The following is a 27181-nucleotide window of genomic DNA, read 5'->3' as shown; positions in this document are numbered from 1 at the left end:
TCAGGAAACATAAGTGGTTGTGCGTCAGTGCATTCTATGTCTTTCACCGCTGGGGAAGGGCTAGGTGGATGCCCTTGGGAAACCCTGCCAGCGGAGTCTTCAAACAGCATAAGAGACTGCTGCATAACTTGAGGCTGAGACAGTTTCCCTGGTATGCATGGGGGTGATGTGACAGACTGATGGGGTTGGTTTTCAGGCGCCATCTGTGCGCTTTCTGCAGAAGACTGGGTGGGAGATAATGTGAACGTGCTGGATCCACTGTCGGCCACCCAATTGACTAATGCCTGTACCTGCTCAGGCCTTACCATCCTTAGAACGGCATTGGGCCCCACCATATATCGCTGTAAATTCTGGCGGCTACTGGGACCTGAGGTAGTTGGTACACTAGGACGTGTGGATGTGGCAGAACGGCCACGTCCTCTCCCAGCACCAGAGGGTCCACTAACACCACCACGACCATGTCCACGTCCGCGTCCCTTACTAGATGTTTTTCTCATTGTTATGGTTCACCACAACAACAAATATATTATTTGGCCCAATGTATTGTATTCAAATTCAGCGGGATATAAATTTGAGGCCTAGTATTTAGGCGCTGGGTGACCGGTATGGATTTAGTGACAGAATTAGACTTGGAAATGCACAGAAGCGTGTGTGTGTGAAGTTATTCTGAATGACCCAATGTGCACCTTGAATATTATATACCCTTTTAGGGATAGATTTCAAATAGCTCTGATATAGCAGAAACCACTAAATTATGAAATTGCTAAATTGGGAATTGTACTTCAACCCAGAACAAAAAATGTGCTTTGACGGACACTAAATATCTTGCCCAGCAACAACAGTACAACGGTGGGTAACGAGAGATTTAGAGGGAATTAAATTTGAGGCCTAGTATTTAGGCGCTGGGTCACCGGTATGGATTTAGTGACAGAATTAGACTTGGAAATACACAGTAGCGGGTGTGTGTGAAGTTATTCTGAATGACCCTATGTGCACCTTCAATATTATATACCCTTTTAGGGATAGATTTCAAATAGCTCTGATATAGCAGAAACCACTAAATTATGAAATTGCTAAATTGGGAATTGTACTTCAACCCAGAACAAAAATGTGCTTTGACGGACACTAAATATCTTGCCCAGCAACAACAGTACAGCGGTGGGTAACGAGAGATTTAGAGGGAATTAAATTTGAGGCCTAGTATTTAGGCGCTGGGTCACCGGTATGGATTTAGTGACAGAATTAGACTTGGAAATGCACAGAAGCGTGTGTGTGAAGTTATTCTGAATGACCCAATGTGCACCTTCAATATTATATACCCTTTTTGGGATAGATTTCAAATAGCTCTGATATAGCAGGAACCACTAAATTATGAAATTGCTAAATTGGGAATTGTACTTCAACCCAGAACAAAAAATGTGCTTTGACGGGCACTAAATAACTTTCCCAGCTACAACAGGACAACGGTAACGAGAGATTTAGAGGGATTTAAATTTGAGGCCTAGTATTTAGGCGCTGGGTGACAGGTATGGGTTTAGTGACAGAATTAGACTTGGAAATACACAGTAGCGGGTGTGTGTGAAGTTATTCTGAATGACCCTATGTGCACCTTCAATATTATATACCCTTTTAGGGATAGATTTCAAATAGCTCTGATATAGCAGAAACCACTAAATTATGAAATTGCTAAATTGGGAATTGTACTTCAACCCAGAACAAAAAATGTGCTTTGACGGACACTAAATATCTTGCCCAGCAACAACAGTACACCGGTGGGTAACGAGAGATTTAGAGGGAATTAAATTTGAGGCCTAGTATTTAGGCGCTGGGTCACCGGTATGGATTTAGTGACAGAATTAGACTTGGAAATACACAGTAGCGGGTGTGTGTGAAGTTATTCTGAATGACCCTATGTGCACCTTCAATATTATATACCCTTTTTGGGATAGATTTCAAATAGCTCTGATATAGCAGGAACCACTAAATTATGAAATTGCTAAATTGGGAATTGTACTTCAACCCAGAACAAAAAATGTGCTTTGACGGGCACTAAATAACTTTCCCAGCTACAACAGGACAACGGTAACGAGAGATTTAGAGGGATTTAAATTTGAGGCCTAGTATTTAGGCGCTGGGTGACAGGTATGGGTTTAGTGACAGAATTAGACTTGGAAATACACAGTAGCGGGTGTGTGTGAAGTTATTCTGAATGACCCTATGTGCACCTTCAATATTATATACCCTTTTTGGGATAGATTTCAAATAGCTCTGATATAGCAGAAACCACTAAATTATGAAATTGCTAAATTGGGAATTGTACTTCAACCCAGAACAAAAAATGTGCTTTGACGGACACTAAATATCTTGCCCAGCAACAACAGTACAGCGGTGGGTAACGAGAGATTTAGAGGGAATTAAATTTGAGGCCTAGTATTTAGGCGCTGGGTCACCGGTATGGATTTAGTGACAGAATTAGACTTGGAAATACACAGTAGCGGGTGTGTGTGAAGTTACTCTGAATGACCCTATGTGCACCTTCAATATTATATACCCTTTTTGGGATAGATTTCAAAGAGCTCTGATATAGCAGGAACCACTAAATTATGAAATTGCTAAATTGGGAATTGTATTTCAACCCAGAACAAGAAATGTGCTTGAACGGACACTAAATAACTCGCCCAGCTACAGCACTAGGGACAGATTTAGCTGGATATAAATTTGAGGCCTAGTATTTAGGCGCTGGGTGACAGGTATGGGTTTAGTGACAGAATTAGACTTGGAAATACACAGTAGCGGGTGTGTGTGAAGTTATTCTGAATGACCCTATGTGCACCTTCAATATTATATACCCTTTTAGGGATAGATTTCAAATAGCTCTGATATAGCAGAAACCACTAAATTATGAAATTGCTAAATTGGGAATTGTACTTCAACCCAGAACAAAAAATGTGCTTTGACGGACACTAAATATCTTGCCCAGCAACAACAGTACAGCGGTGGGTAACGAGAGATTTAGAGGGAATTAAATTTGAGGCCTAGTATTTAGGCGCTGGGTCACCGGTATGGATTTAGTGACAGAATTAGACTTGGAAATACACAGTAGCGGGTGTGTGTGAAGTTATTCTGAATGACCCTATGTGCACCTTCAATATTATATACCCTTTTTGGGATAGATTTCAAATAGCTCTGATATAGCAGGAACCACTAAATTATGAAATTGCTAAATTGGGAATTGTACTTCAACCCAGAACAAAAAATGTGCTTTGACGGGCACTAAATAACTTTCCCAGCTACAACAGGACAACGGTAACGAGAGATTTAGAGGGATTTAAATTTGAGGCCTAGTATTTAGGCGCTGGGTGACAGGTATGGGTTTAGTGACAGAATTAGACTTGGAAATACACAGTAGCGGGTGTGTGTGAAGTTATTCTGAATGACCCTATGTGCACCTTCAATATTATATACCCTTTTTGGGATAGATTTCAAATAGCTCTGATATAGCAGAAACCACTAAATTATGAAATTGCTAAATTGGGAATTGTACTTCAACCCAGAACAAAAAATGTGCTTTGACGGACACTAAATATCTTGCCCAGCAACAACAGTACAGCGGTGGGTAACGAGAGATTTAGAGGGAATTAAATTTGAGGCCTAGTATTTAGGCGCTGGGTCACCGGTATGGATTTAGTGACAGAATTAGACTTGGAAATACACAGTAGCGGGTGTGTGTGAAGTTACTCTGAATGACCCTATGTGCACCTTCAATATTATATACCCTTTTTGGGATAGATTTCAAAGAGCTCTGATATAGCAGGAACCACTAAATTATGAAATTGCTAAATTGGGAATTGTATTTCAACCCAGAACAAGAAATGTGCTTGAACGGACACTAAATAACTCGCCCAGCTACAGCACTAGGGACAGATTTAGCTGGATATAAATTTGAGGCCTAGTATTTAGGCGCTGGGTGACCGGTATGGATTTAGTGACAGAATTAGACTGGGATATGGCCAAAAAATGAACAGACTATTGCTGGTTAAATGCACTTGGTGTGACAGCTTCACCCTGATGTAGGCTTTAGCCAAAAAACAACCACACCATTGAGGGTTAAATGCACTTGGTGACAGGCGCAGCTTGCCCCTGATTTTGTATATGGCCAAAAAATGAACAGACTATTGCTGGTTAAATGCACTTGGTGTGACAGCTTCACCCTGATGTAGGCTTTAGCCAAAAAACAACCACACCATTGAGGGTTAAATGCACTTGGTGACAGGCGCAGCTTGCCCCTGATTTTGTATATGGCCAAAAAATGAACAGACTATTGCTGGTTAAATGCACTTGGTGTCACAGCTTGACCAACCACACTACTGAGGGTTAAATGCACTTGGTGACGGGCGCAGCTTGCCCCTGATGTAGTATATGGCCAAAAAATAAACAGACTATTGCTGGTTAAATGCACTTGGTGTGACAGCTTCACCCTGATGTAGGCTTTAGCCAAAAAACAACCACACCATTGAGGGTTAAATGCACTTGGTGACAGGCGCAGCTTGCCCCTGATTTTGTATATGGCCAAAAAATGAACAGACTATTGCTGGATAAATGCACTTGGTGTGACAGCTTCACCCTGATGTAGGCTTTAGCCAAAAAACAACCACACCATTGAGGGTTAAATGCACTTGGTCGCAGCTTGTGCTGGCGCACCACAAGACACAAAATGGCCGCCGATCACCCCAGAAAAATGAGACTGACAAACGGTCTGTGCAGCCTAAAAACAGTGAGCAATTGAGGATCAGCAGCTCAATGATCCACAGCTGCAGATCGATCAGTTAATCAAGTCCTTTGGAGGAGTTAATCTGCCTAATCTCGCCCTACTGTCGCAGCCGCAACCTCTCCCTACGCTAATCAGAGCAGAGTGACGGGCGGCGCTATGTGACTCCAGCTTAAATAGAGGCTGGGTCACATGGTGCTCTGGCCAATCACAGCCATGCCAATAGTAGGCATGGCTGTGATGGCCTCTTGGGGCAAGTAGTATGACGCTTGTTGATTGGCTGCTTTGCAGCCTTTCAAAAAGCGCCAAGAAAGCGTCACAAAAGCGCGAAGAAAGCGACGAACACCGAACCCGAACCCGGACTTTTACGAAAATGTCCGGGTTCGGGTCCGTGTCACGGACACCCCAAAATTCGGTACGAACCCGAACTATACAGTTCGGGTTCGCTCATCCCTAGTGACAACGCTAACGTGTCATTATTCCCGGACTTTTCTGCGGAATTGCAGAAGAAGAGGGCCACTTTTGTCTCGGTAAAGAGACGACTCCGTGAATTAAATTTGCAATATTCGATGGCCTACCCAGCTTGTCTCCGTGTGATTGATGGGGATAGACCACTCTTCTTCACTGATCCGAAGGAAGCAGAGGACTGGTTGTCTAGGCGCCCGAGACCGCGTTAGCCGGGACACTGGACTGCGTCGCAAATATCTTAGGGTATTGTGCTGAGTAACATGGTACCTTACCGCAATGTTCATGTGCCTGTGATAATATGCTTTCCTTTCCACTTGTGTGTCACTGATACACTCAGTTATTGGGCCTTCTAGAATTGTAATGCTGGACATCGCTGTTCATTAATAGTAGGTGTGGGCCTGGTTGCGCACTATATTTTGTTATCTGCTGTTCCTTTTCATAATTACAGCTGTACTACAACATGTACAGGGAATGTCCGGCCACCGGTATGGGCTTGAACAACTTCTTTGCTATACCGGTCCCCGAACACGTTGTCACAAAACTGAAGCATTAATGGTTACACTGGATGAATATCTAGTGCTGTTAGTTCACCATTTGTTATGTTCTATGTTTCTACGGTTGATTAAGGCATGGGCATCTGTAGGTTTATCATGGGCGGAGGAGGCGAAGCGATCACTTGGAAAGGGGGGTCATTATGCTAGATTCGACAGGGTGACCCTCATATACTCGGGAGATGTATTGATGGCTAAGTCATGGGGTCTTTAACAATGATGTCCTGGAATGCGAGAGGCTTGGGCGCACCGAATAAGAGGATTGCGGTATTTTCGCATGTCAGGAGATATTGCCCTCACATTCTGGGACTTCAGGAAACTCATTTAACACCAGAAACTGGGCACAGAATAGTTAAATCATGGGTGCAGTGGTCTATACAGGCGTATGGCACCACACATTCTAGAGGTGTAGCGATACTGGTTCGCAGGGGCCTTGTATGGGAGCCGCAACAGACCGTTGTGGACCCTGAGGGGCAATATCTAATGGTGTACGGGTTTATAAATCATGTGCCTTACGTTATTGTTAACCTATATAATCCCCCTCCGGCCAGGGTTTCACTTCTGCAGACGGCGTTGGGATTTGCAGCACAATATCCCTCGGCTCGTTTAATCTGCGCGGGTGATTTCAACATGGTCATGGGGGAGGTGCTAGACAGACACCGCCCACCCGGGATGCAGATAGATGATTCCTCTTCTGACACTGCGATGTCTAGAATTGCTGCGGAGCTGGGCTGGCTGGACCTCTGGAGACTTAGGAACCCACGGGTGAGAGAATACTCCTGCTTCACCCCCGCTAGGGGCGCATTATCTAGAATCGACTATGTCTTGGGCAACGCTACAGTGTACACAGACCTGATTGATATTACCTATGAGCCGCAGGGCCCTTCGGATCATGCTCCAATAGTAGCGCGTCTGAATGGTCCTGGCGCTGTCTCTGGGGGGGGTAAAGTGCGGATTCATCCTTTTTGGCTCACGCTCTTTACTCAGAATGATAGGATTCCTGACCAACTAGAGGTGTTCTTGGAGATGCAGGGAGATGAGACAGAGGGTTTGTTATTATGGGATACCTTGAAGGCCTATCTGCGGGGCTGCCTGAAGTCCTCCATTTCTTATGTAAAGAAGTGCTCGGCACGTCAGGAGCTTGAACTGCACACCAAATGCAGAGAGGCAGAAGCCACTTTTTGCTTAGATCCCACAGAAGCGAATAGAATTGAGTGGATGGAGAAGGGTCGATCTTATATGCTGCATATTAAAGAAAAAAGCGAGCGCAGGATGTTCTTCATGAAGCAGCAGTCATTCGAGTCTGGGGATAGGGCGGGCAAACTCCTCGCCCAGATTGCAAGAACCAATCAGATGTCCCCCCCTGTTTTGCGCATACTAAACTCTGAGGGACAACTGCTGGAGTCAGTGGAGGGTATTCTAGACACTTTCAGATGCTTCTATCAGTCGCTTTACAGTTCCTCAGCTCAGTATTCTGATGGGGAGCTGTGTGACTACATTTCCGAGGTGTCCCACCCTAAAATTAGCGCGGAGGATAGACGGCTGCTAGATGCAGAGATAACACTAGAGGAGATTCAGCTAGCCATTCAGGACCTACCTAAGGGAAAGGCGCCGGGCCCGGATGGGATCCCTGTGGAGGTATATGCTAGATATAGTAATATCCTGGGACCCCAACTCCTTAAATTGTATTCGGAGTCGATTCGACTGCGTTTGTTACCTGACTCCCTGTATGATGCCACCATTGTAGTAATTCTGAAACCGGACAAGGACCCCGATGAGTGTGGGTCTTATAGACCTATCTCATTGCTAAATTTAGACTATAAGATATTGACTAGGCTATTGGCTTCACGCCTAAATAAAGTGGTGACATCCATAGTACATAAAGATCAGGCTGGATTTATGCCAGGCCGGACGACTTCTGATAATATTAGAAGGGCGCAGGTAATAGCACAGATCGGGGCGGCGGAAGACAAGAGGTGGGCTCTGGCGTCCCTTGACACTGCTAAGGCCTTTGACTCTGTGGAATGGCCCTTCCTGCTGCAGATTTTGAGAGACTTTGGCTTCGGTCCTCAGTTTGTAAGCTGGATTGAAATACTGTATCAGAGACCCAGAGCAAACATACTTGTGAATGGCACTCAATCTGCCTCCTTTGCGCTTCACAGAGGTACGAGGCAGGGCTGTCCCCTTTCCCCGCTGCTGTTTGCTGTCGTGATTGAGCATCTTGCGCTACGCATTAGACAAGACGAGGCCTTTCTGGGGATCTCCAGAGGGGAAAGAGTAGAGAAAGTAGGGCTTTACGCTGATGATTTGCTCCTGTTTATGGATGAGCCTGAGAGTACCCTCCGGAGGGCGATGGAAGTGATAGAGAGGTTTGGCACTTACTCGGGCTTGCACATAAATTGGACAAAATCTGCTATCATGCCTCTTTGGACACATGACTGGCCCGGAAGGCTGCTTAACCTACCAGTAGTGGATCATTTCAAGTACCTTGGTATTGTGATCACTAGGGATCCCCATGTATCAGTGGCAAGAAATATAGACCCTATAGAATCTTTATTCATTGACAAATTTAAAACATGGAAGTCTTTGCCGCTTTCGGTAATGGGTAGATTGAATTTGGTCAAAATGGTACTACTTCCGAAGGGTCTTTATCTCCTGTCACACGCCTGTGCCCCGGTCCCTAAGGCTTTCTTTGACAGACTGCACAGGATTACAGCGGCCTTTGTCTGGGGGGGAGCTAGGAGGAAGCTTTCCCTGGACGTTCTACAGAGGTCCAAACTTCATGGTGGAGTTGCCCTGCCTGACTTTTTTCTGTATTACTTAGCTAGTCAGTTGAAATACGTAGCGGCATGGGTAGGGCAGGAGGAGTTGCCGGGGCCGGAATACTGGCTGAAAGAATATCTGAGCTTAGCCACTTTATGGCCTGTGTTAGAGTCCCCTAATCTGGTGCCTGGAAGGCTTCTCCCTGCCCATAAGTTAGCCAACCAAATTTGGAGGGCGGCCAAACTTAATTCGTACAAGGGCTTACCGGATGCTGCTCCTCTTTGGGATAATCCCATGTTTCCACATTTAGCGAATTTGGAGGGAGTGGCGGTTTGGAAAGAGCAAGGGATCCGGAACCTGGAGGACTTATATATAGGTGGCGTTCTGAGGTCCTTACAGCAATTACAGGAGAAGTTTGAGATCCCTCATACACACTTCTATAGGTACCTTCAGTTGAGACATGCCCTGACTGCTCAATTTAGAGGGGGGAATAGGAACATCTCTAAGTATCCCTTGATAGGGGTATTAAGGTCACAGGGCCCCAAGGGTGTAATTTCTGTGCTATACACTCATCTTCTGGGAGAACGCATGGCTCTCCAACCTTTGGGGGTAGAGGCAAAGTGGAGAGAATCCATTTCTTCATTTGATGCCGAGGATTGGGAGGAGGCCCTGCTGGTGCCTGCTAAGGTTTCCCCTTCAGTGAACAACAGACTGACCCAGCTATTTATACTCCATAGGAGCTACTTATCTCCTTTAAGGTTATATAGAATGGGAAGGTCTCCTAGCAGCAGATGTCATAGGTGCCAGGAGGAGAGGGCTGATTTTTGGCATTTGATGTGGGGATGCAGCTACATTCAAGCCTTCTGGGATAAGGTTGTGGACGTTCTATCAACAATGGTCCCTGCCCAGCTAGCCATTTGCCCTAAAGTTTGCATCCTGGGAATCTTGGATGAGGAGCAGTGGACGCATCACCAGAGGATATTTTTAGGGGAGGCCTTATTCATGGCTAGGAAGGCAATAGCGCTGAGGTGGATGGCTGACAGGCCCCCAACTGTCAATCAATGGAAAGCACTGGTTAATCAAGCCATGGCTATGGAGAAAGTGGTATATGCTCATAGAAGGTGCCCGCAGAAATTTCAAAAGGTATGGGGAGAGTGGTGCTCTTCAACCTTAACCTTGCAACCCATGCACATGCACTCTATATAGGCAGGAACTGCATGATGCATTTTATGGTGGTTACTGTGTATAGATATATTCAATGCCTGCTTAGTGAGTTATGGAACACGATGTTATGCTTATTTGAGTACATTGCTCCTGCTCCTGGATGCTGCCTTGCCCATAGGTGATTTTTTTTTTTTTTTTTTATGTAACTACCATGGTACCTGGAGTTCCCCTGCGTGGGCTGCTTCAGGTTTGTTATTGATGCCTTGATGTATGCCTTTTTTTATTGATACTTCAATAAAACGAGTTTAAAAAAAATATATATATTGCACATATATTCCATACAGCAGAAAAAAAAAAGTTTGCTGACATAGAAGCCAAACAGAGGCCAAAAGGATATCCTTTCGGCCTCCCTGAGGTAAATGAGGGCCTATGGATAGATTTGATATTTCCATTTCATGACTAGAACAGAATTTTATCCATTGGACGTATACAAAGACAGCTCTTACTGAATAAAAGCAAGCAGAAGTTTTTAAAACTAGAAGGAATTTATATGGAAAATCAAGTTATACAAAATCAAAAATGTTATTTGCCTAAACTGTAATACCATCTTAAAACATAGCTTTTTTTTTAACATAGAAACAACCATATAAAATAAGAAGTAAAAAAAAAAATAATAATTAAAAACCACAGCTGAGATTTAGGGATACAGCCAATGGCTGAGCCAATGTCCAATAAAGGAGACAGGGCAAGCTGAGTGACAACCCCCATAGGAACGATTATCACAAGCATTTTGATTCTCAAAACCTAAATCCCTATAAAACCAAAACAACGGAGAAAAGACTAAATAATTTTTTGAAAACTAATCATTAAAAAGAATTCACAGAGAAAATTAGTGACAATTATCTTCTGACAGGTGATAGACAAGTAAAAAAAAAATCACATTCTTGAAGATGGAGATCTTGGAGAGCCACTGATTTGCAAAATGGCGAGACCCCTTTCGCCCTGACTAAAGAGGACCTTTCACTGGTCCTAACATTCCAATGTTATTACCTGGCAGTGCAGGGCTTTATTAGGAGATGTCAGGGTGCCTTTTCTTTTTCAGCTCGGTTACTCCGTTCCACCGCTGTGCCCCCTGTTCACTTTTCCTGCCCTGTATGCCAATTAGCAGTACAGGGAGGAGAAAACGGCTGATTTTCTCAAGAGGCATCTCCGTCTCCCTGGCTTTGAGCTGCCCAATCGCAGCGGAGTGCGTCAGAACCGGGAGAAAAAAGAAAAAAAAAAGCTCACCTTCTCCCTGGCTGTGACGCTCTCAGCTGCGATTGGACCGCGCTACAGCCAGGGAGAAGGAGACACCCCTCGAGAAACTCGGCTGTCTACTTCTCCCTGTACCGCTGCTGCCAATTAGCATACAGGGAGGGAAAAGTGAACCCCCCCGGAGAAGCTGAGCAGAAAAACAAAATGTGCCCTGACATCTAATAAAGCCCTACACTGCCAGGTAATAATATTGGAATGCTAGGACCAGCGAAAGGTCCTCTTAAGTTTCCCTTTAACAACCTGAAATAGCAGGGGGACTCCAAAAATTCTATATAACTGACTGTACAAATTCCTATCCTACAAGCTAGTAGAGGGTCTCAGTACCAAGACCCCACTGTGTCATGCCTCGTATTCTCTTTGGGACCAACATCAAATAATACAATTATAACTTAAGGGAATGGGGGCTGTCTCAATTCTAGCTTTGATAACTTCAGCGGCCCCTTAGGAAATATTACAATCAACTACTAAAGCATTTGCTCTTCTCCTTTGATGTTAGCCAGCCTCTTATCCCAAATGCATCATAAACACTTGAGCATATGGTGTTCTACTGATCACAATGGTAAATGAGCGGTCCACTTACTTTGGTTTAGCTTCTCTGTATTCCTCTGTATCTGTGTCTTCATCCTCAGAGTATCGCCCTTCTCCGCGTCCGCCTGCCAGCAATCCCCGGGCAGCAAGTAGGCCAGCTGCATTACCGTATCCAGTGTATTTCACAAAACGAGATACTGTATGCCAAAAATCAAAAACTATCATGCAACTATCTAACAACGTACAGAAGCAGCCAGCAATAGTGCATGGTGAGTTTTTTCAGGTTCCAGCAATACACTGTGTACACAATTATTAGGCAAGTGGTATTTTGAGGATTAATTTTATTAAACAACTAGAGTGCTGTCGGTCAATCCAAAATGTTAATAAACCTCAAACCAGCCCCCACACAGCATATATACAGCGCCAACATAGCATATATACAGTACACATACAGCCCTCATAGAGCATACATACAGCACACATACACAGCCCCCACAGCATATATACAGTACATATACAGCCCCCACAGAGCACACATACAGCGCCCACACAGCATATATACAGCGCAGAATTATTAGGCAAGTTGTATTTTTGAGGATTAATTTTATTATTGAACAACAACCATGTTCTCAATGAACCCAAAAAACTCATTAATATCAAAGCTGAATATTTTTGGAAGTAGTTTTTAGTTTGTTTTTAGTTTTAGCTATTTTAGGGGGATATCTGTGTATGCAGGTGACTATTACTGTGCATAATTATTAGGCAACTTAACAAAAAACAAATATATACCCATTTCAATTATTTATTTTTACCAGTGAAACCAATATAACATCTCAACATTCACAAATATACATTTCTGACATTCAAAAACAAAACAAAAACAAATCAGTGACCAATATAGCCACCTTTCTTTGCAAGGACACTCAAAAGCCTGCCATCCATGGATTCTGTCAGTGTTTTGGTCTGTTCACCATCAACATTGCGTGCAGCAGCAACCACAGCCTCCCAGACACTGTTCAGAGAGGTGTACTGTTTTCCCTCCTTGTAAATCTCACATTTGATGATGGACCACAGGTTCTCAATGGGGTTCAGATCAGGTGAACAAGGAGGCCATGTCATTAGATCTTCTTCTTTTATACCCTTTCTTGCCAGCCACGTTGTGGAGTACTTGGACGCGTGTGATAGAGCATTGTCCTGCATGAAAATCATGTTTTTCTTACCTTGCAGACTTCTTCCTGTACCACTGCTTGAAGAAGGTGTCTTCCAGAAACTGGCAGTAGGACTGGGAGTTGAGCTTGACTCCATCCTCAACCCAAAAAGGCCCCACAAGCTCATCTTTGATGATACCAGCCCAAACCAGTACTCCACCTCCACCTTGCTGGCGTCTGAGTCGGACTGGAGCTCTCTGCCTTTTACCAATCCAGCCATCTGGCCCATCAAGACTCACTCTCATTTCATCAGTCCATAAAACCTTAGAAAAATCAGTCTTGAGATATTTCTTGGCCCAGTATTGACTTTTCAGCTTGTGTGTCTTGTTCAGTGGTGGTCGTCTTTCAGCCTTTCTTACCTTGGCCATGTCTCCGAGTATTGCACACCTTGTGCTTTTGGGCACTCCAGTGATGTTGCAGCTCTGAAATATGGCCAAACTGGTGGCAAGTGGCATCTTGGCAGCTGCACGCTTGACTTTTCTCAGATCATGGGCAGTTATTTTGCGCCTTGGTTTTTCCACACGCTTCTTGCGACCCTGTTGACTATTTTGAATGAAACGCTTGATTGTTAGATGATCACGCTTCAGAAGCTTTGCAATTTTAAGAGTGCTGCATCCCTCTGCAAGATATCTCACTATTTTTGACTTTTCTGAGCCTGTCAAGTCCTTCTTTTGACCCATTTTGCCAAAGGAAAGGAAGTTGCCTAATAATTATGCACACCTGATATAGGGTGTTGATGTCATTAGACCACACCCCTTCTCATTACAGAGATGCACATCACCTAATATGCTTAATTGGTAGTAGGCTTTCGAGCCTATACAGCTTGGAGTAAGACAACATGCATAAAGAGGATGATGTGGTCAAAATACTCATTTGCCTAATAATTCTGCACGTAGTGTATACAGTACACATACAGCCCTCATAGAGCATACATACAGCACACATACACAGCCCCCACAGCATATATACAGTACATATACAGCCCCCACAGAGCACACATACAGCGCCCACACAGCATATATACAGCGCCAACATAGCATATATACAGTACACATACAGCCCTCATAGAGCATACATACAGCATACATACAGCACACATACTCAGCCCCCACACACCATATATACAGTACATATACAGCCCCCACAGAGCACACATACAGCATATATACAGCCCCCCCACATACATCGCCCACACAGCATATATACAGTACACACACACACAGCATACACCACAGCCCCCCCCCCCCCCCCCCACACACACACACAACTCCAACACAGCATATATACAGTAGACACACAGGCCCCACATAGCATATATACAGTACATACACAGCATATATACAGCACACACAGCATACATACAGCGCTAACACAGCACATATACAGCCCCCACAGAGCATACATACAGCGCCCGCACAGCATATATACAGCACACACACAGCTCCAACACAGTATATATTACAGTACACACAAAGTCCCCACACAACATATATACAGTACATATATTCAGCCCCCACAGAGCATGCATACAGAGCCCGCACAGCATATATACAGCACACACAGCCCCCACACACAGCATACATACAGCTCCAACACAGCATATATACAGTACACATACAGCCCCCACACAGCATATATACAGTACACACAGTATATATATATATATATATATATATATATATATATATAGTGCATACACAGCCCCCACAGAGCATACATACAGCATATATACAGTAAACATACAGCACCTATTCAGCATCTATACAGTACACATACAGCAGACAGCATATACACAGTACACACAGAAATTCCACACAACACAATACTTATAAAACAGCCACATGATACTCATACAGCAGCCATAAACACCCAATCATACAGAGCACTTTCAATTGCTCTACAGCACACATGTATATAGCACACAAACGATACCCATACAACATCCATATACAGCACACATATGGCACCCATTGAGCACACATACATAACATATACAGCTCTGATACAAAACCCATATGTACACACAGCCCTAATGCAACTTAATACCCATGCAGTATATTGTATATTCAGTAGAGTACACATATAGGAATCACAGAAAACACATATAGAACCCACAAAATATTATATTATATATTAATATATATATATTATATATATATACACACACACACACACACATATATATACACATACACACACACACATAATCACATACAGTAGCAAAAAAAAGTATATTATATACATACATACATACACACACAATACCCACAGAGCACATACAGTACACATATGGCACCTCCAGATAGAAGATTGTCAAAATAAGAGCAGGTCAATAAGGACTTTGTAAGGGGGGAAAAAATAATGGAAAATAATGCAGTCAGTCTCAGATTTCATCATTAGAGTGAGGGCTTAGTCCATATATAATGTTTGCATCTATTGTGTTAGTGCATTATTTTCAGTGATTTTTTTTTCCTTATAAATGTTGCCACACCTTCTCATTCAAAGAGTTTTCTTTATTTTCATGACTATGAAAATTGTAAGGAGATTCACACTGAAGGCATCAAAACTATGAATTAACACATGTGGAATTATATACATAACAAAAAAGTGTGAAAACTGAAAATATGTCATATTCTAGGTTCTTCAAAGTAGCCACCTTTTGCTTTGATTACTGCTTTGCACACTCTTGGCATTCTCTTGATGAGCTTCAAGAGGTAGTCACCTGAAATGGTTTTCACTTCACAGGTGTGCCCTGTCAGGTTTAATAAGTGGGATTTATTGCCTTATAAATGGGGTTGGGACCATCAGTTGCATTGTGGAGAAGTCAGGTGGATACACAGCTGATAGTCCTACTGAATAGACTGTTAGAATTTATATTATGGCAAGAAAAAAGCAGCTAAGTAAAGAAAAACGAGTGGCCATCATTACTTTAAGAAATGAAGGTCAGTCAGTCCGAAAAATTAGGAAAACTTTGAAAGTGTCCCCAGGTGCAGTCACAAAAACCATCAAGCGCTACAAAGAAACTGGCTCACATGCGGACCGCCCCAGGAAAGGAAGACCAAGAGTCACCTCTGCTGCGGAGGATAAGTTCATCCGAGTCACCAGCCTCAGAAATCGCAGGTTAACAGCAGCTCAGATTAGAGACCAGGTCAATGCCACACAGAGTTCTAGCAGCAGACACATCTCTAGAACAACTGTTAAGAGGAGACTGTGTGAATCAGGCCTTCATAGTAGAATATCTGCTAGGAAACCACTGCTAAGGACAGGCAACAAGCAGAAGAGACTTGTTTGGGCTAAAGAACACAAGGAATGGACATTAGACCAGTGGAAATCTGTGCTTTGGTCTGATGAGTCCAAATTTGAGATCTTTGGTTCCAACCACCGTGTCTTTGTGCGACGCAGAAAAGGTGAACGGATGGACTCTACATGCCTGGTTCCCACCGTGAAGCATGGAGGAGGAGGAGGAGGTGTGATGGTGCTTTGCTGGTGACACTGTTGGGGATTTATTCAAAATTGAAGGCATACTGAACCAGCATGGCTACCACAGCATCTTGCAGCGGCATGCTATTCCATCCGGTTTGCGTTTAGTTGGACCATCATTTATTTTTCAACAGGACAATGACCCCAAACACACCTCCAGGCTGTGTAAGGGCTATTTGACCATGAAGGAGAGTGATGGGGTGCTGCGCCAGATGACCTGGCCTCCACAGTCACCGGACCTGAACCCAATCGAGATGGTTTGGGGTGGGCTGGACCGCAGAGTGAAGGCAAAAGGGCCAACAAGTGCCAAGCATCTCTGGGAACTCCTTCAAGACTGTTGGAATACCATTTCAGGTGACTACCTCTTGAAGCTCATCAAGAGAATGCCAAGAGTGTGCAAAGCAGTAATCAAAGCAAAAGGCGGCTACTTTGAAGAACCTAGAATATGACATATTTTCAGTTGTTTCACACTTTTTTGTTATGTATATAATTCCACATGTGTTAATTCATAGTTTTGATGCCTTCAGTGTGAATCTACAATTTTCATAGTCATGAAAATAAAGAAAACTCTTTGAATGAGAAGGTGTGTCCAAACTGTTGGTCTGTACTGTACATTGGCATATTCAGTTATCATATCGTGCAGGATGTTTTGTATCTTTTTCTGTGATTTTCTTCAATTAGGACTTTAACAACGTAAAATCTAGTAAATAAAATAACTGCATCAAAAGCTGCCACAAAAACAGCACATTTGATTCCAGCCTCCAGTGTACATTCAGCATCTTTGGGTTTGGTGTATATTGACAAGATCAATGCAGACTGGTTGTGACCACAAATAATGGTTATCTCAATTGGGAACCATATATAAAAAAAATTTTTAAAGAAAAATGAACATTTGTTTATTTTATAAAGATGGATTCATTTGAATATAAAAGTGCTCTATGTAATACTCTTAATATATTAGATTTAGCGCCGTGTTTGTATCATGTGATGTCACAATTTATACAGCTGTTCTAGCCTTAGCCTATTAATGATATTACTTAATGACCTCATAATAAAAGTTTACGCAAGGTCTAAGCAGAGAACGATCACCTCACAAGCAATAAAAAGTCCTGTTTGTAGTTTGCCACAAGCCATGTAGGGGACACAGCAAACATGTCGAAGAAGGGCCTCTGGTCATATGAGACTAAAACCTTTTCTTAATCACACAGGAGGACAAGACATTTCAGAACATGGAGGTAAAGAGATGCCTCATCCTCCACTCTGTTAGGGATTAGAATCCTGAATACAGCTGATCTTTAGCTAAATCTCTATAGGAATGGAGCTCATGAGAAGACATGAAGTACAGAGATGATGGACAGGGCAGACTGTGGTAATGGAGACTGCATACAGGTGCTGCTGCTCATTACCCACATCACCATCCTCCTCTCTGTAGATCATGTCTCCTCACGAACTCCATTCCTAAAGAGATTCAGCTGAAGATCTTCTCAGGACCATAATCCCTGACAAGCAGAGCATAGAGGAGTATGAGGCAGCTCTTTAGCTCATTGTTGTGAAGTAGCTTGTCCTTCTGTTTGATTAGGCCAGGTTTTGTGCGTACTAATAAGACAGCGGCCATTTTATTTCTCCTAATGATTGCTTCCTAGAAAAAAATGAGCTATCATAACTAATGACATGTATTTTGGAATATATTTATACTAAAATAATATTTAAGTATTTTTCATTTTCTTAATTCCTGGAGAACTCCTTTAATGAGAAGATGGATGGCGCTAAATACAGGGCAATCCTGGAGGAAAACCTGGTAGAGGCTGCAGAGGTCTTCAGACTGGGGCACAGGTTCACCTTTCAGCAGGACAACAACTCTAAACATAAAGCCAGAGCTACAATGGAAAGGTTTAGATCAGACATCCTCAAACTGCGGTCCTCCAGCTGTTGTAAAACTACAAGGCAGGAATCAAGTAAGTATAAATAATCTGTTTAGAGAGATCGGCTTCTGGCACTTGATAACATTTTATTATTCCCAGAGAGAACCCCTTTAATATGTCATGATTTATCTTTCCATAAATTGACATGAAATAAAAAATGAAAAATAAAATGTCACTTTGTTATCACAGTGCCCCTTTTTTACCGTTATGACAAGAACACAACACTTTGCTGTAAAATCCAGATTACAAGGAGGAGGAGTCATCTGCCACTCACCGTTTTCTTTACAAAGGACAAATAGGAACTCTGCTGCACAATGTTTTACATCTGTGTCTACGTGGGTCATCAGGCGGACTAGCTTATTGCGCAGGGTATTTCCAACCTCCGGGCGGTTCTTTACATCTCTCAAAGGTGGTAACACCTGGAATCAGACATTCTGGTAAGCACTACAAAGTTCTCAGAGCACTCAGAGTTGTTTCCTTTGCTAGAAGGTTTGCCTGGCATGGAGCTAATCATAGGGTGTCCCGCTGGTGGGAGCCCCAGCAATTAGATGTAATTTGTGGAGTTTATTCCCTATCACACCACCACTGGAAAAATGAAGCACCACACAATCCCCATTGAAATCAATGTATTTCCGGTTAATGCACTGACTTACCAGGTCCTACAGAAAGAAATGCTCATAGGCTGTTAAACAAGAGTCCTCTGGAGTACTCTAAAATCAGGAGCCAATATTCTTATGGCCAGGCAAGGTGCAAAAGACTCATCTGTCACTTGTGCTCTGGTTCCAGCACTGAGCTCCTTTCTCCTCCACACACATCACCATTGGCGGCCACTCAATTGCCTCAGCGGTCATGTGACATACCTGCACATGTTGCCACTGATTGTCCAGAAGGATGTCCAATCTAGCAATGACCAGAAGGGGAGGAGAAGGGATCTTGGTACTGGAACCAGAAATGTCAGGAGCAGGTAAGCTTTTTTTAATCCATGCACCCTGCCTGGCCAAATGAAAAATAAAATAAAGGTTCTCGGTCTTGGAGAACCCCTCTAATAGAGAATTTCCTAATAGTGCCTAATATAATGTTATTATTGAAAACCTCTACAATTATCCACAGGATTTCTCAGATGACTAGGGAATGATGTGGAGAGTTACCAGTTACTAGGTGAGCTGTAATTAACAGCTTGGGGTCAGAGATGTAACGGGTTACTGTCTCACCTTAGCTCGGAGAAACTTTCGAGTCTCTCGATGGACACGTGAACTTTCAGTAAGGAGGTTCAAAACAGGAGTCAGAGTCTCTCGTAACTTGTGGCCCTACAGCAACAAAAAGTATCATCATTTTAAAAGCGAGAGAGAGAGAAAAAGCGAGAGAGAGAGAGAGAAAAAGCGAGAGAGAGAGAGAGAGAGAGAAAAAGCGAGAGAGAGAGAGAGAGAGAGAGAGAGAGAGAGAGAGAAAAAGCGAGAGAGAGAGCGAGAGACGAAGAGAGAGAGATCGAAACAGCGAGAGAGAGAGAGAGAAGAGAGAGAGAAAAGAGAGAGAGAGAGAGAGAGCAAAAGCGAAGAGAGATAGAGAGAAAAAGAAAAAAAAGCGAGAGGGAGAGAGAGGAAGAAAAAGCGAGAGAGAAGAGAGAGAGAGAGAGAAGAGAGAGAGAAAAGAGAGAGAGCGAGAAAAGCGAGAGAGAGAGAGAGAGGAGAGAGCGAGGAGAGAAAACGCTAGAGCGAGAGAGAGAGAGAGAGAAACGCGAGAGATAGAGCAAAGCGAGAGAGAGAGAAGAAAAAGCGAGAGAGAGAGAGAGAAAAAGCAGAAGCTAGAGAGAAAAACGAGAGAGAGAGAGAGAAAAGCGAGAGAGGAGAGAGAAAAAGCGAGAGAGGAGAGAAGAGAATGAAAAGCGAGAGAGAGAGAGAGAAAGCGAGAGAGAGAGAAAAAGCGAGAGAGAGAGAAAAAGCGAGAGAGAGAGAGAAAAAGCGAGAGAGAGAAAGAAAAGCGAGAGAGAGAGAGAGAAAAAGCGAGAGAGAGAGAGAGAGAGAGAAGAAAGAGAATATGGATGGGTAAACAGCGGTTCTCTAGCTGTTTGTGAAATGACAACTCCCAGTATGCCCAGTCTGCCTACAGCAGGGCCCAAAAAGAAAACAAAATATGTTTCAAAATACTTTTTACTGACCCTGTCCAACCTCCTGTCCAGGAACTGAAGCAGAACCTCCACAGTATCCATATTCATTCCCATGTACTCCACAGAGCCAAGTTCAACCTTAGGAGTCAGCAGAACATCAAGACACATCAGAGGCAGATTGACCAGAAGATTCACCGTGTGTCTGTACAAGAATACAGATGTTATTGACCATGGTTTTGGTTTTATAATAAAATTACATAGAATTATAGAAAAATGCTACCAATACTCCTCGAGAAACCCTGTGAGCCCTGTTTTCCCACTCACTGTTTTAGAGCAAGCTTCTGAGTCCTACTTTCCCATGCTCATTCATAGCAAGAGTCTGTGACTCCTACTTTTCCTCACCCAGCTATAGAGAAGGCCTGTGTGTCCTGCTTTCCCCCTCAATCTTACAGGAAACATTTGGGTCCTGATGTCCCTTGTTCACTCATAGCAAAAGCCTGTGAGTCCTACTTTCCTCTGCCCACTCACAGAAAGCCTACGAGTTTGATTCCCCTGCCCACTCATGGAAAACCCCCATGACTCCTACTCCCCCCCGACTTAGAGAAAACCTGAAAAGCCTGCTTTATCCACTCTTACTATACACATTCATATATTGATGTATATGTGCAGTTGTAAGATGGCATATAGGAATGCAATGTGTTAGCAATATTTGTGCTCATACATCTTATGATATTAATAAATCTCCCTCTATATATTAATTGTATATAGAATTGCAGCTGGAAGAGATTTGTTTAGATTTTTTATTTTCATACTGCTCATTGCATCCTTTGAGCTATATAGATCAGCTGAAAGCACATTTGTTTGCAATTTATTACCATTCAGATCAGTAATTTCTAAAATTCTATTTATAATAATCTTCTTTCCATATCACGGATGCCTATAAAAACTGCGTCGCCAAGTAGGGATCTTACCCATGGAATTCCTCTGTCCTGTCTTCTCCGTCACTTTGTCGGAGTAAGCAGTGCCTAAGAATAGCAGCCAGATGGCGGTAGAGAGCTGCATCTTCCTGCGATCATTAGGAGACAAATAAAAATGAATTCACAGTGTAGAAAAGTGGAGACAAAAGTGACAGAACAGTAAGTTGCTACTGGAAACATCTACATCCCTACTAGTAAATGTTAGTAATAGCTGTATTATCGTTTTTTTATCCTGTTCAATAGCCCTTTTTAAATGATCAAACAAGAAACACGTTAACAAAAATCATATTTGGAATCTGCAGAAGAAGGTTCAATTTTCTTAATAAATTAACTGGTCAGCTAGACGACATCTGTTGACCACAGGAACATAGCAGGAGACATGGTGGCCCATAGGCTACAACTCAGGAGAACTAATGAGTTATATGGAAAAGTCCTGGCTTTAGAGAAGGGTTTGTCATTTGATCCATGTAATACTGTAAAATTCTCATTAGACGGCAGTGTTGATCTTGTCACCAGCCAAAGAGCATGATCCGGATGCTTCTGGGTGAATGAGAATTTCCCTTTACATGACTTCCAAAGTGAGGAAATAAAACTGAAGACGACGAAAGCAAATAGAAACTAAGAAATATTTCCTTTTCTCTATAGTTTTGGATGGTGTGCTTTTTTATGCTCTAGCTTTAATGAAGAATACTAGGATTTATTACAACAGAATATCTGGGGCACATCAAACCTTTGCTCCCTTATAACCAAAGGTGGACAGCCATTAAACTTCTGCACCTTAATGAATAATCACATAACATTTACTTTAGTAAATCTTCCTCGGTCGGTCTCGCTAGAATTGAGTTATGCTGATCTCTCATAAGAGGTTGTATTTGTAATTTGGTGCTGCAAGGCCCTCATTACTAAGAGTAATTATGACAGTAATTAATGTAAATTACACTGGGTAATTTCCAGTTAATTAGGTCTGAGAAGTATTAGAACACAGCATGGCATGGACACTGCCGGAAATAGACCATCTACCACAGAGACCATCTGCACGGAGATACAAGATTATCTATTTATGAGCCCTTTATCTCTGATTATGTTGCTGTCAGTGAAGAGCAACATTCTAGTTTACATCTAAAGCCTGGAAACCTGTACAGATCTATTAATACTCACATCTATTGGCCTCCAGTACAGGAAATCCTGTGTGAGTTGAATACACCAGAAGCATGTCTTTATCTACTGTAGATAGTTACCACTTGGAACTAAACCCAAGTTCGGGAAATAGTTTTTTAATTTATGAAGGTATTACGCAAAGTCTCGCGAGACTTCGCTAAGCAATAACTTTGGCTCATCGGAGCCAATACATTCTAATACTGTACGGAGCTCCTGCTCCATAGAGTATTAGAACAAAGTTTTATGCGAATCGACTTCGGATGTTTCATCCGAAGTCGATTTGCTCATCCCTAGCTACAATGTATCAGTGTAAGAAAATGCAGTCCAGGCTGCTTTGGTCACAGAGGAGTGTCTAGACTGGATAGAAATATTACTGTAGTACCCTAGACCTGGTGGTATCTACAAATGTTTTATTATATCCAGCAGAAGAGGTATGGTTGGCAGGGACAGGGTCAATCACCCTGTTCCTTCCTTCTTTGTAGGAGTAGGCTGATACTACTTCCTGCCAGTAGGGGGAGTTCCAGTCTAGACAGTGGAGAGAAAGGAGGTACATGCTAGAGCTCCTTCCTCAAGGTACCAAGTTCTCCTGCGAGTCCACTACTGCAGATAGATTCACAGTATCAAGACTATTAGTCATTTAGTCAGCTGAGTGACCAGAACCTACAGCTTTACAGTGCCATTTAATTGCCACATAACCAGCCACCATACCTCAACTGGCAACAGAAACTGCACTTTGTACCTATTACTGCTGGATGTGCCACAACTTATATTTTGCACTGAGTAAAGAGAGAGCCTTTTATTCATTTACTTCTAGTCTGATTCTTCAAACCACCTTTCCAGCGCACTGATCCGCAGGAAGCAACAGCCTGAGGGCGTACACTGGGACATAATACCTCATTAGGGCCACTACCACTCCCATCCTCTACACCAGATCCTCAGGAGCTCGCTCCATTACTAATCCTCACGCTACCCAGCAAGAGGTGGAGAAAGACTTCTGGCCGGGTAGCCTGGTCCTAATGCCTACCAACTTGATGGTGTTGTACTCCACCAAGCTGGCAGGTCCAGGGCATGAAACTTCAATTAATGCAATACTTAAAGGGTTTTTTCCGAGATTTTCATACTGATGACCTGTCCTCTGGATAGGTCATCTGTATCCAATTCGTAGGGGGTCTGACACCCAGGACCCCCGCAGATCAGCTGTTAGAGAAGGCAGTGGCACTCCTGTGGGCACCTCATCCTTCTCTCTGCTTTTTCTAGGTGAATGGGGCTGAGTGCAAGCATGTACAGTGCTGTGCGTAGTAAGCTGCAAAAAGGCAGCGGAGTGCCACTGCCTTCTCAAAATAGCTGATCGGCAGGAGTCCCGGGTGTTGAACCCACACCGATCCGATACTGATGACTTATCCAGAGGGGAAAAAAATCCTGGAAAACCCTTTTAAAACATAACTCCCTTACACATCCACCGATTTTAATGGGTGTGTAAAGAGGGTGGGGAAGCCCCTTTACATTGTTTCATATATCACTTGAGTGTAATGGAGATGTCCCTGTTTCTATGTCTGTCTGTCCTCTTGCGTATGAAGGGTACATGTGGTTAAAAGAGGACCATGCACCAATAAGAATTGCGCTGAGCCGACAGCCAATCGGATGTTGAGTCTGAATCAGAGGAAGGAGAGAGGCAGTTGACGGGAGGATGAAAGTTGGGAGCAGGAAGATTGTTGATATCATACATAGTGTAGCTATGACCAGAGAGTGCTGATCCATGTGCTCTGCCCCATCTTTCTAGGAGGAGTTGTTGTCAGACACTGAGCAGTGTGCTTAGGGCCCCCAGGGAGAGGTACTGTATATAGAAGACGTGCTGTGTACTATTAGGCTCCTTACCTTCACAGAAGATTATTTAGTTACCCCTAGTAAACTTATGAAACCTCTGTAACCATCAAGCTGTGTACCCAGTTGTGACTAACTGCTAAACACTGTGCCTCCTGCGGCAGTAATTTAAAGCAGTTATCCCGCGAAAAATATTCAATAGTTTTCAAACCAGCACCTGGATCTGAATACTTTAGTAATTTCTTTTTTTTTTTTCTTATTTCTTTGACCTGTTCACTGAGAAGGCCGCACATGCTCAGTTTCATCCTTTAACTGCCTCCCGAGCTGCGATAGGGGGAGCTTGGACACGCCCCCTGAGCTGCAGCAGAAAGACACGCCCCTTGAGCTTTCAGCTCGATATAAATCTAGCAGAGCAATGAATAGGGAGAACCCTGAATCCATGTGAGGTACAGGGCTGATTCTAGTTTTCTTAGAAATAGATTGTCATGTACTATATGATGTCCGATTTTCATTTTTTACATTCGTCATGGGATAACCCTAAGTTTCAAGCTCAGTTTTAGTGTCTTCTTCACATGACTCGCCATCCTTAAGTGGGGACCCAGAATAGAGTCAAGGACCACAGATAAAACTGACTCTGTTTCCACAAGACTCTCAGTGTTTCTGATATTATGCATTTCCTAGCCATCATCAAACCCATTTTTAATATTTTCTTCTACTCTGTGTGTATTTAATAGACCGTCAGCAGGCATTTATGGCCTCCTCTCCAAGTGGAAACAGATTTTTAGAAAGGGTTTTTTATTACTATGTAAAAAATGTAACACCCACCTCATCGACTTCCCTTCGGCTGATATCAAACGTAATGTTAAAGAGGGTCTTTAGGATTTCCATCACTCTTTCAGTTTCTTCTTTGCCTAAAGGTGGCGCTAGATGATCTGTTACCACCTCGTAGATGTCAGACCATTTCAAAGCCAGTGTGCTTTCCAAAGCGTCAGTCAGAAGACTGACCCCTCTCAACTCTCGGGCTAGCTGCCTCCGTACATCCACTCTGAGAGCTGTGAGAAGAAAGAGCAAGCGAAGGTCGAAGAACTTGCTCTCATGAGATGACCTGGTTTCATTGTAGAGCTTGAGGCGACGAGCCAAGCCACACACCAGACGCAACTCAGTGGCCACTTCTTGGGCTTCAACACTGTTGTAAACAATATTACAGAGGCCCTTCAGAGCTTCGACTGCACTCTCGCTATCTGGGATACAAGACACCTCCATCTCATCAGAGTAGTCCAGACCTGCATATCTGGCCAAGATTTGCATTGCAGAGCGGCTGGTGAAAGGGGCTAATCCATATTTGTCTCGAGAAAGGATGCGTATGGTTTCTAGACAGACTAATTGGCAGGAAGGCTGCAGATCGCGCTCTAGGAACTTGATCACCACTTCTCCGAGTTTCTAAAAGCACAAGAAACAAAATGTGAAGTGAGTAAGAGAAGAAAACAGATACACTTCTAACAATGTTTTTAAAGGGTTTTCATTCACCTTGTAGAAAATCCCAACATAGTAAATCTCCTTTTGGAAACCACTGTAAATTACAATTTAGTGACCAAACTATATGGAAGTTTAAGGACACCAATCTATTGGTCCCAGTCCACAAATATAAAACCCCAAATTCTTGATTTGGAGGCAGTTGTAAGTGAGGAAGCATTAGAGTTACATGAGGTACAGCACCCACTGAAACAATTCTTGTCCACACAGGACATCTTGCTGTAGGACCTGGTAAGAGGCAAACCCATACAAACTTAAAGGGGTTATCCGGGAATTAATAAAATGGAAATATTTAAATATTACTTTATTATAAATATATTCCCAAATACCTTTCATTAGCTATAATGGCACATTTTGTCTGGGGAGCAATTATTAGGTTAAATGGCCGACGTCCTATTAGTCCACACAAAACCTGTCATAATCACACAGAACTAAGATAAAGAGCTGCTTCATCCTCCTCTCTGCTGGCCAGGGATTATGATAAGATCTTCAGCTGAAGATCTGTAGGAATGGAGTTTCTGAGGAGACATGAAGTACAGAGAGGAGGTGGGGGTGTGCCTGATTGGCCGCAGCACTTGTATGCAGTCTCTATTACCACAGCCTGTCCTGACTGTCCTCTCTTTACTTCAGCTGTTTCCTCATGATCTCCATTCCTACAGAGATTCTGCTGAAGATCTTATTAGCTGTATTCAGGAAGGATCACAATCCCTGACAAGTAGAACAGAGAGGAGGATGAGGCAGCTCTTTACCTCAGTGTTGTGAAGTAACTTGTCCTCCTGTGTGATTAGGACAGGTTTTGTGTGGACTAATAGGAGGGCGGCCGTTATATTTCTCCTGATGATTGCTCCCCAGACAAAATGAGCCATTATAACTAATCAAAGGTATTTGGGAATATATTTATAATAAAGTAATATTTAAGTATTTTCTTAAATTCTTGGAGAACCCCTTTAACATATTTATATATTTATCCAGAAAATTTATTTTGGCTAGAATGCTTTATTTAAATGAATCTTTATATACTCATTGACAACAAAAGAAAATAATAATGCATCCAGATAGAAATTTTAGTTTAGCAAAACTCGGCATGCAGTTATGTGTCAGGCAGAGACACTGAGTCTTGCCACAAGAGGGCAGAAAAGTGCTATAACAAAAGGCTATCAGAAGCTACTTTGGGGTAATGTACCTCTTGTTGAAAGATTGTTGACTGCTAGACATGCCTCTCTGATGCACTCAGATATTTTGCCCAGCTGACAGACTTTGCAAGGGGGTGCATCATTCAACAATTGCCTAATAATTTGATTTTTTGTATTTCTTATCACACGAGTTTTCAAAGTATTACTTTTAGAATTAGTGACTTTAAAAAATACCTTTATTTGTGATTATGCGGGTATAGGTATGTATATACCAACAAGTGTACTACAA

The 27181-nt window shown here is 42.9% G+C and overlaps 1 protein-coding gene across 1 annotated transcript in view; it reads right to left on the bottom strand.

The window, feature by feature from the left end:
* RIC8A (RIC8 guanine nucleotide exchange factor A) overlaps nt 1-27181 on the bottom strand; it is a 60783-nt gene that overhangs the window by 10312 nt on the left and 23290 nt on the right. Inside the window, exons 3-8 of the mRNA XM_044281593.1 lie at nt 25052-25666; nt 21242-21336; nt 20322-20472; nt 19378-19473; nt 18441-18585; nt 11609-11753 (exon numbers count right to left, since the gene is read on the bottom strand). Of these exons, the coding sequence (XP_044137528.1) occupies nt 11609-11753; nt 18441-18585; nt 19378-19473; nt 20322-20472; nt 21242-21336; nt 25052-25666 (1247 nt within the window). The remainder of the gene's footprint in view (nt 1-11608; nt 11754-18440; nt 18586-19377; nt 19474-20321; nt 20473-21241; nt 21337-25051; nt 25667-27181) is intronic.

Source organism: Bufo gargarizans, chromosome 2, assembly GCF_014858855.1.
Source record: "Bufo gargarizans isolate SCDJY-AF-19 chromosome 2, ASM1485885v1, whole genome shotgun sequence".
NCBI classification, from domain to species: domain Eukaryota; kingdom Metazoa; phylum Chordata; class Amphibia; order Anura; family Bufonidae; genus Bufo; species Bufo gargarizans.
This window is presented reverse-complemented; position numbering and strand designations above follow the sequence as displayed.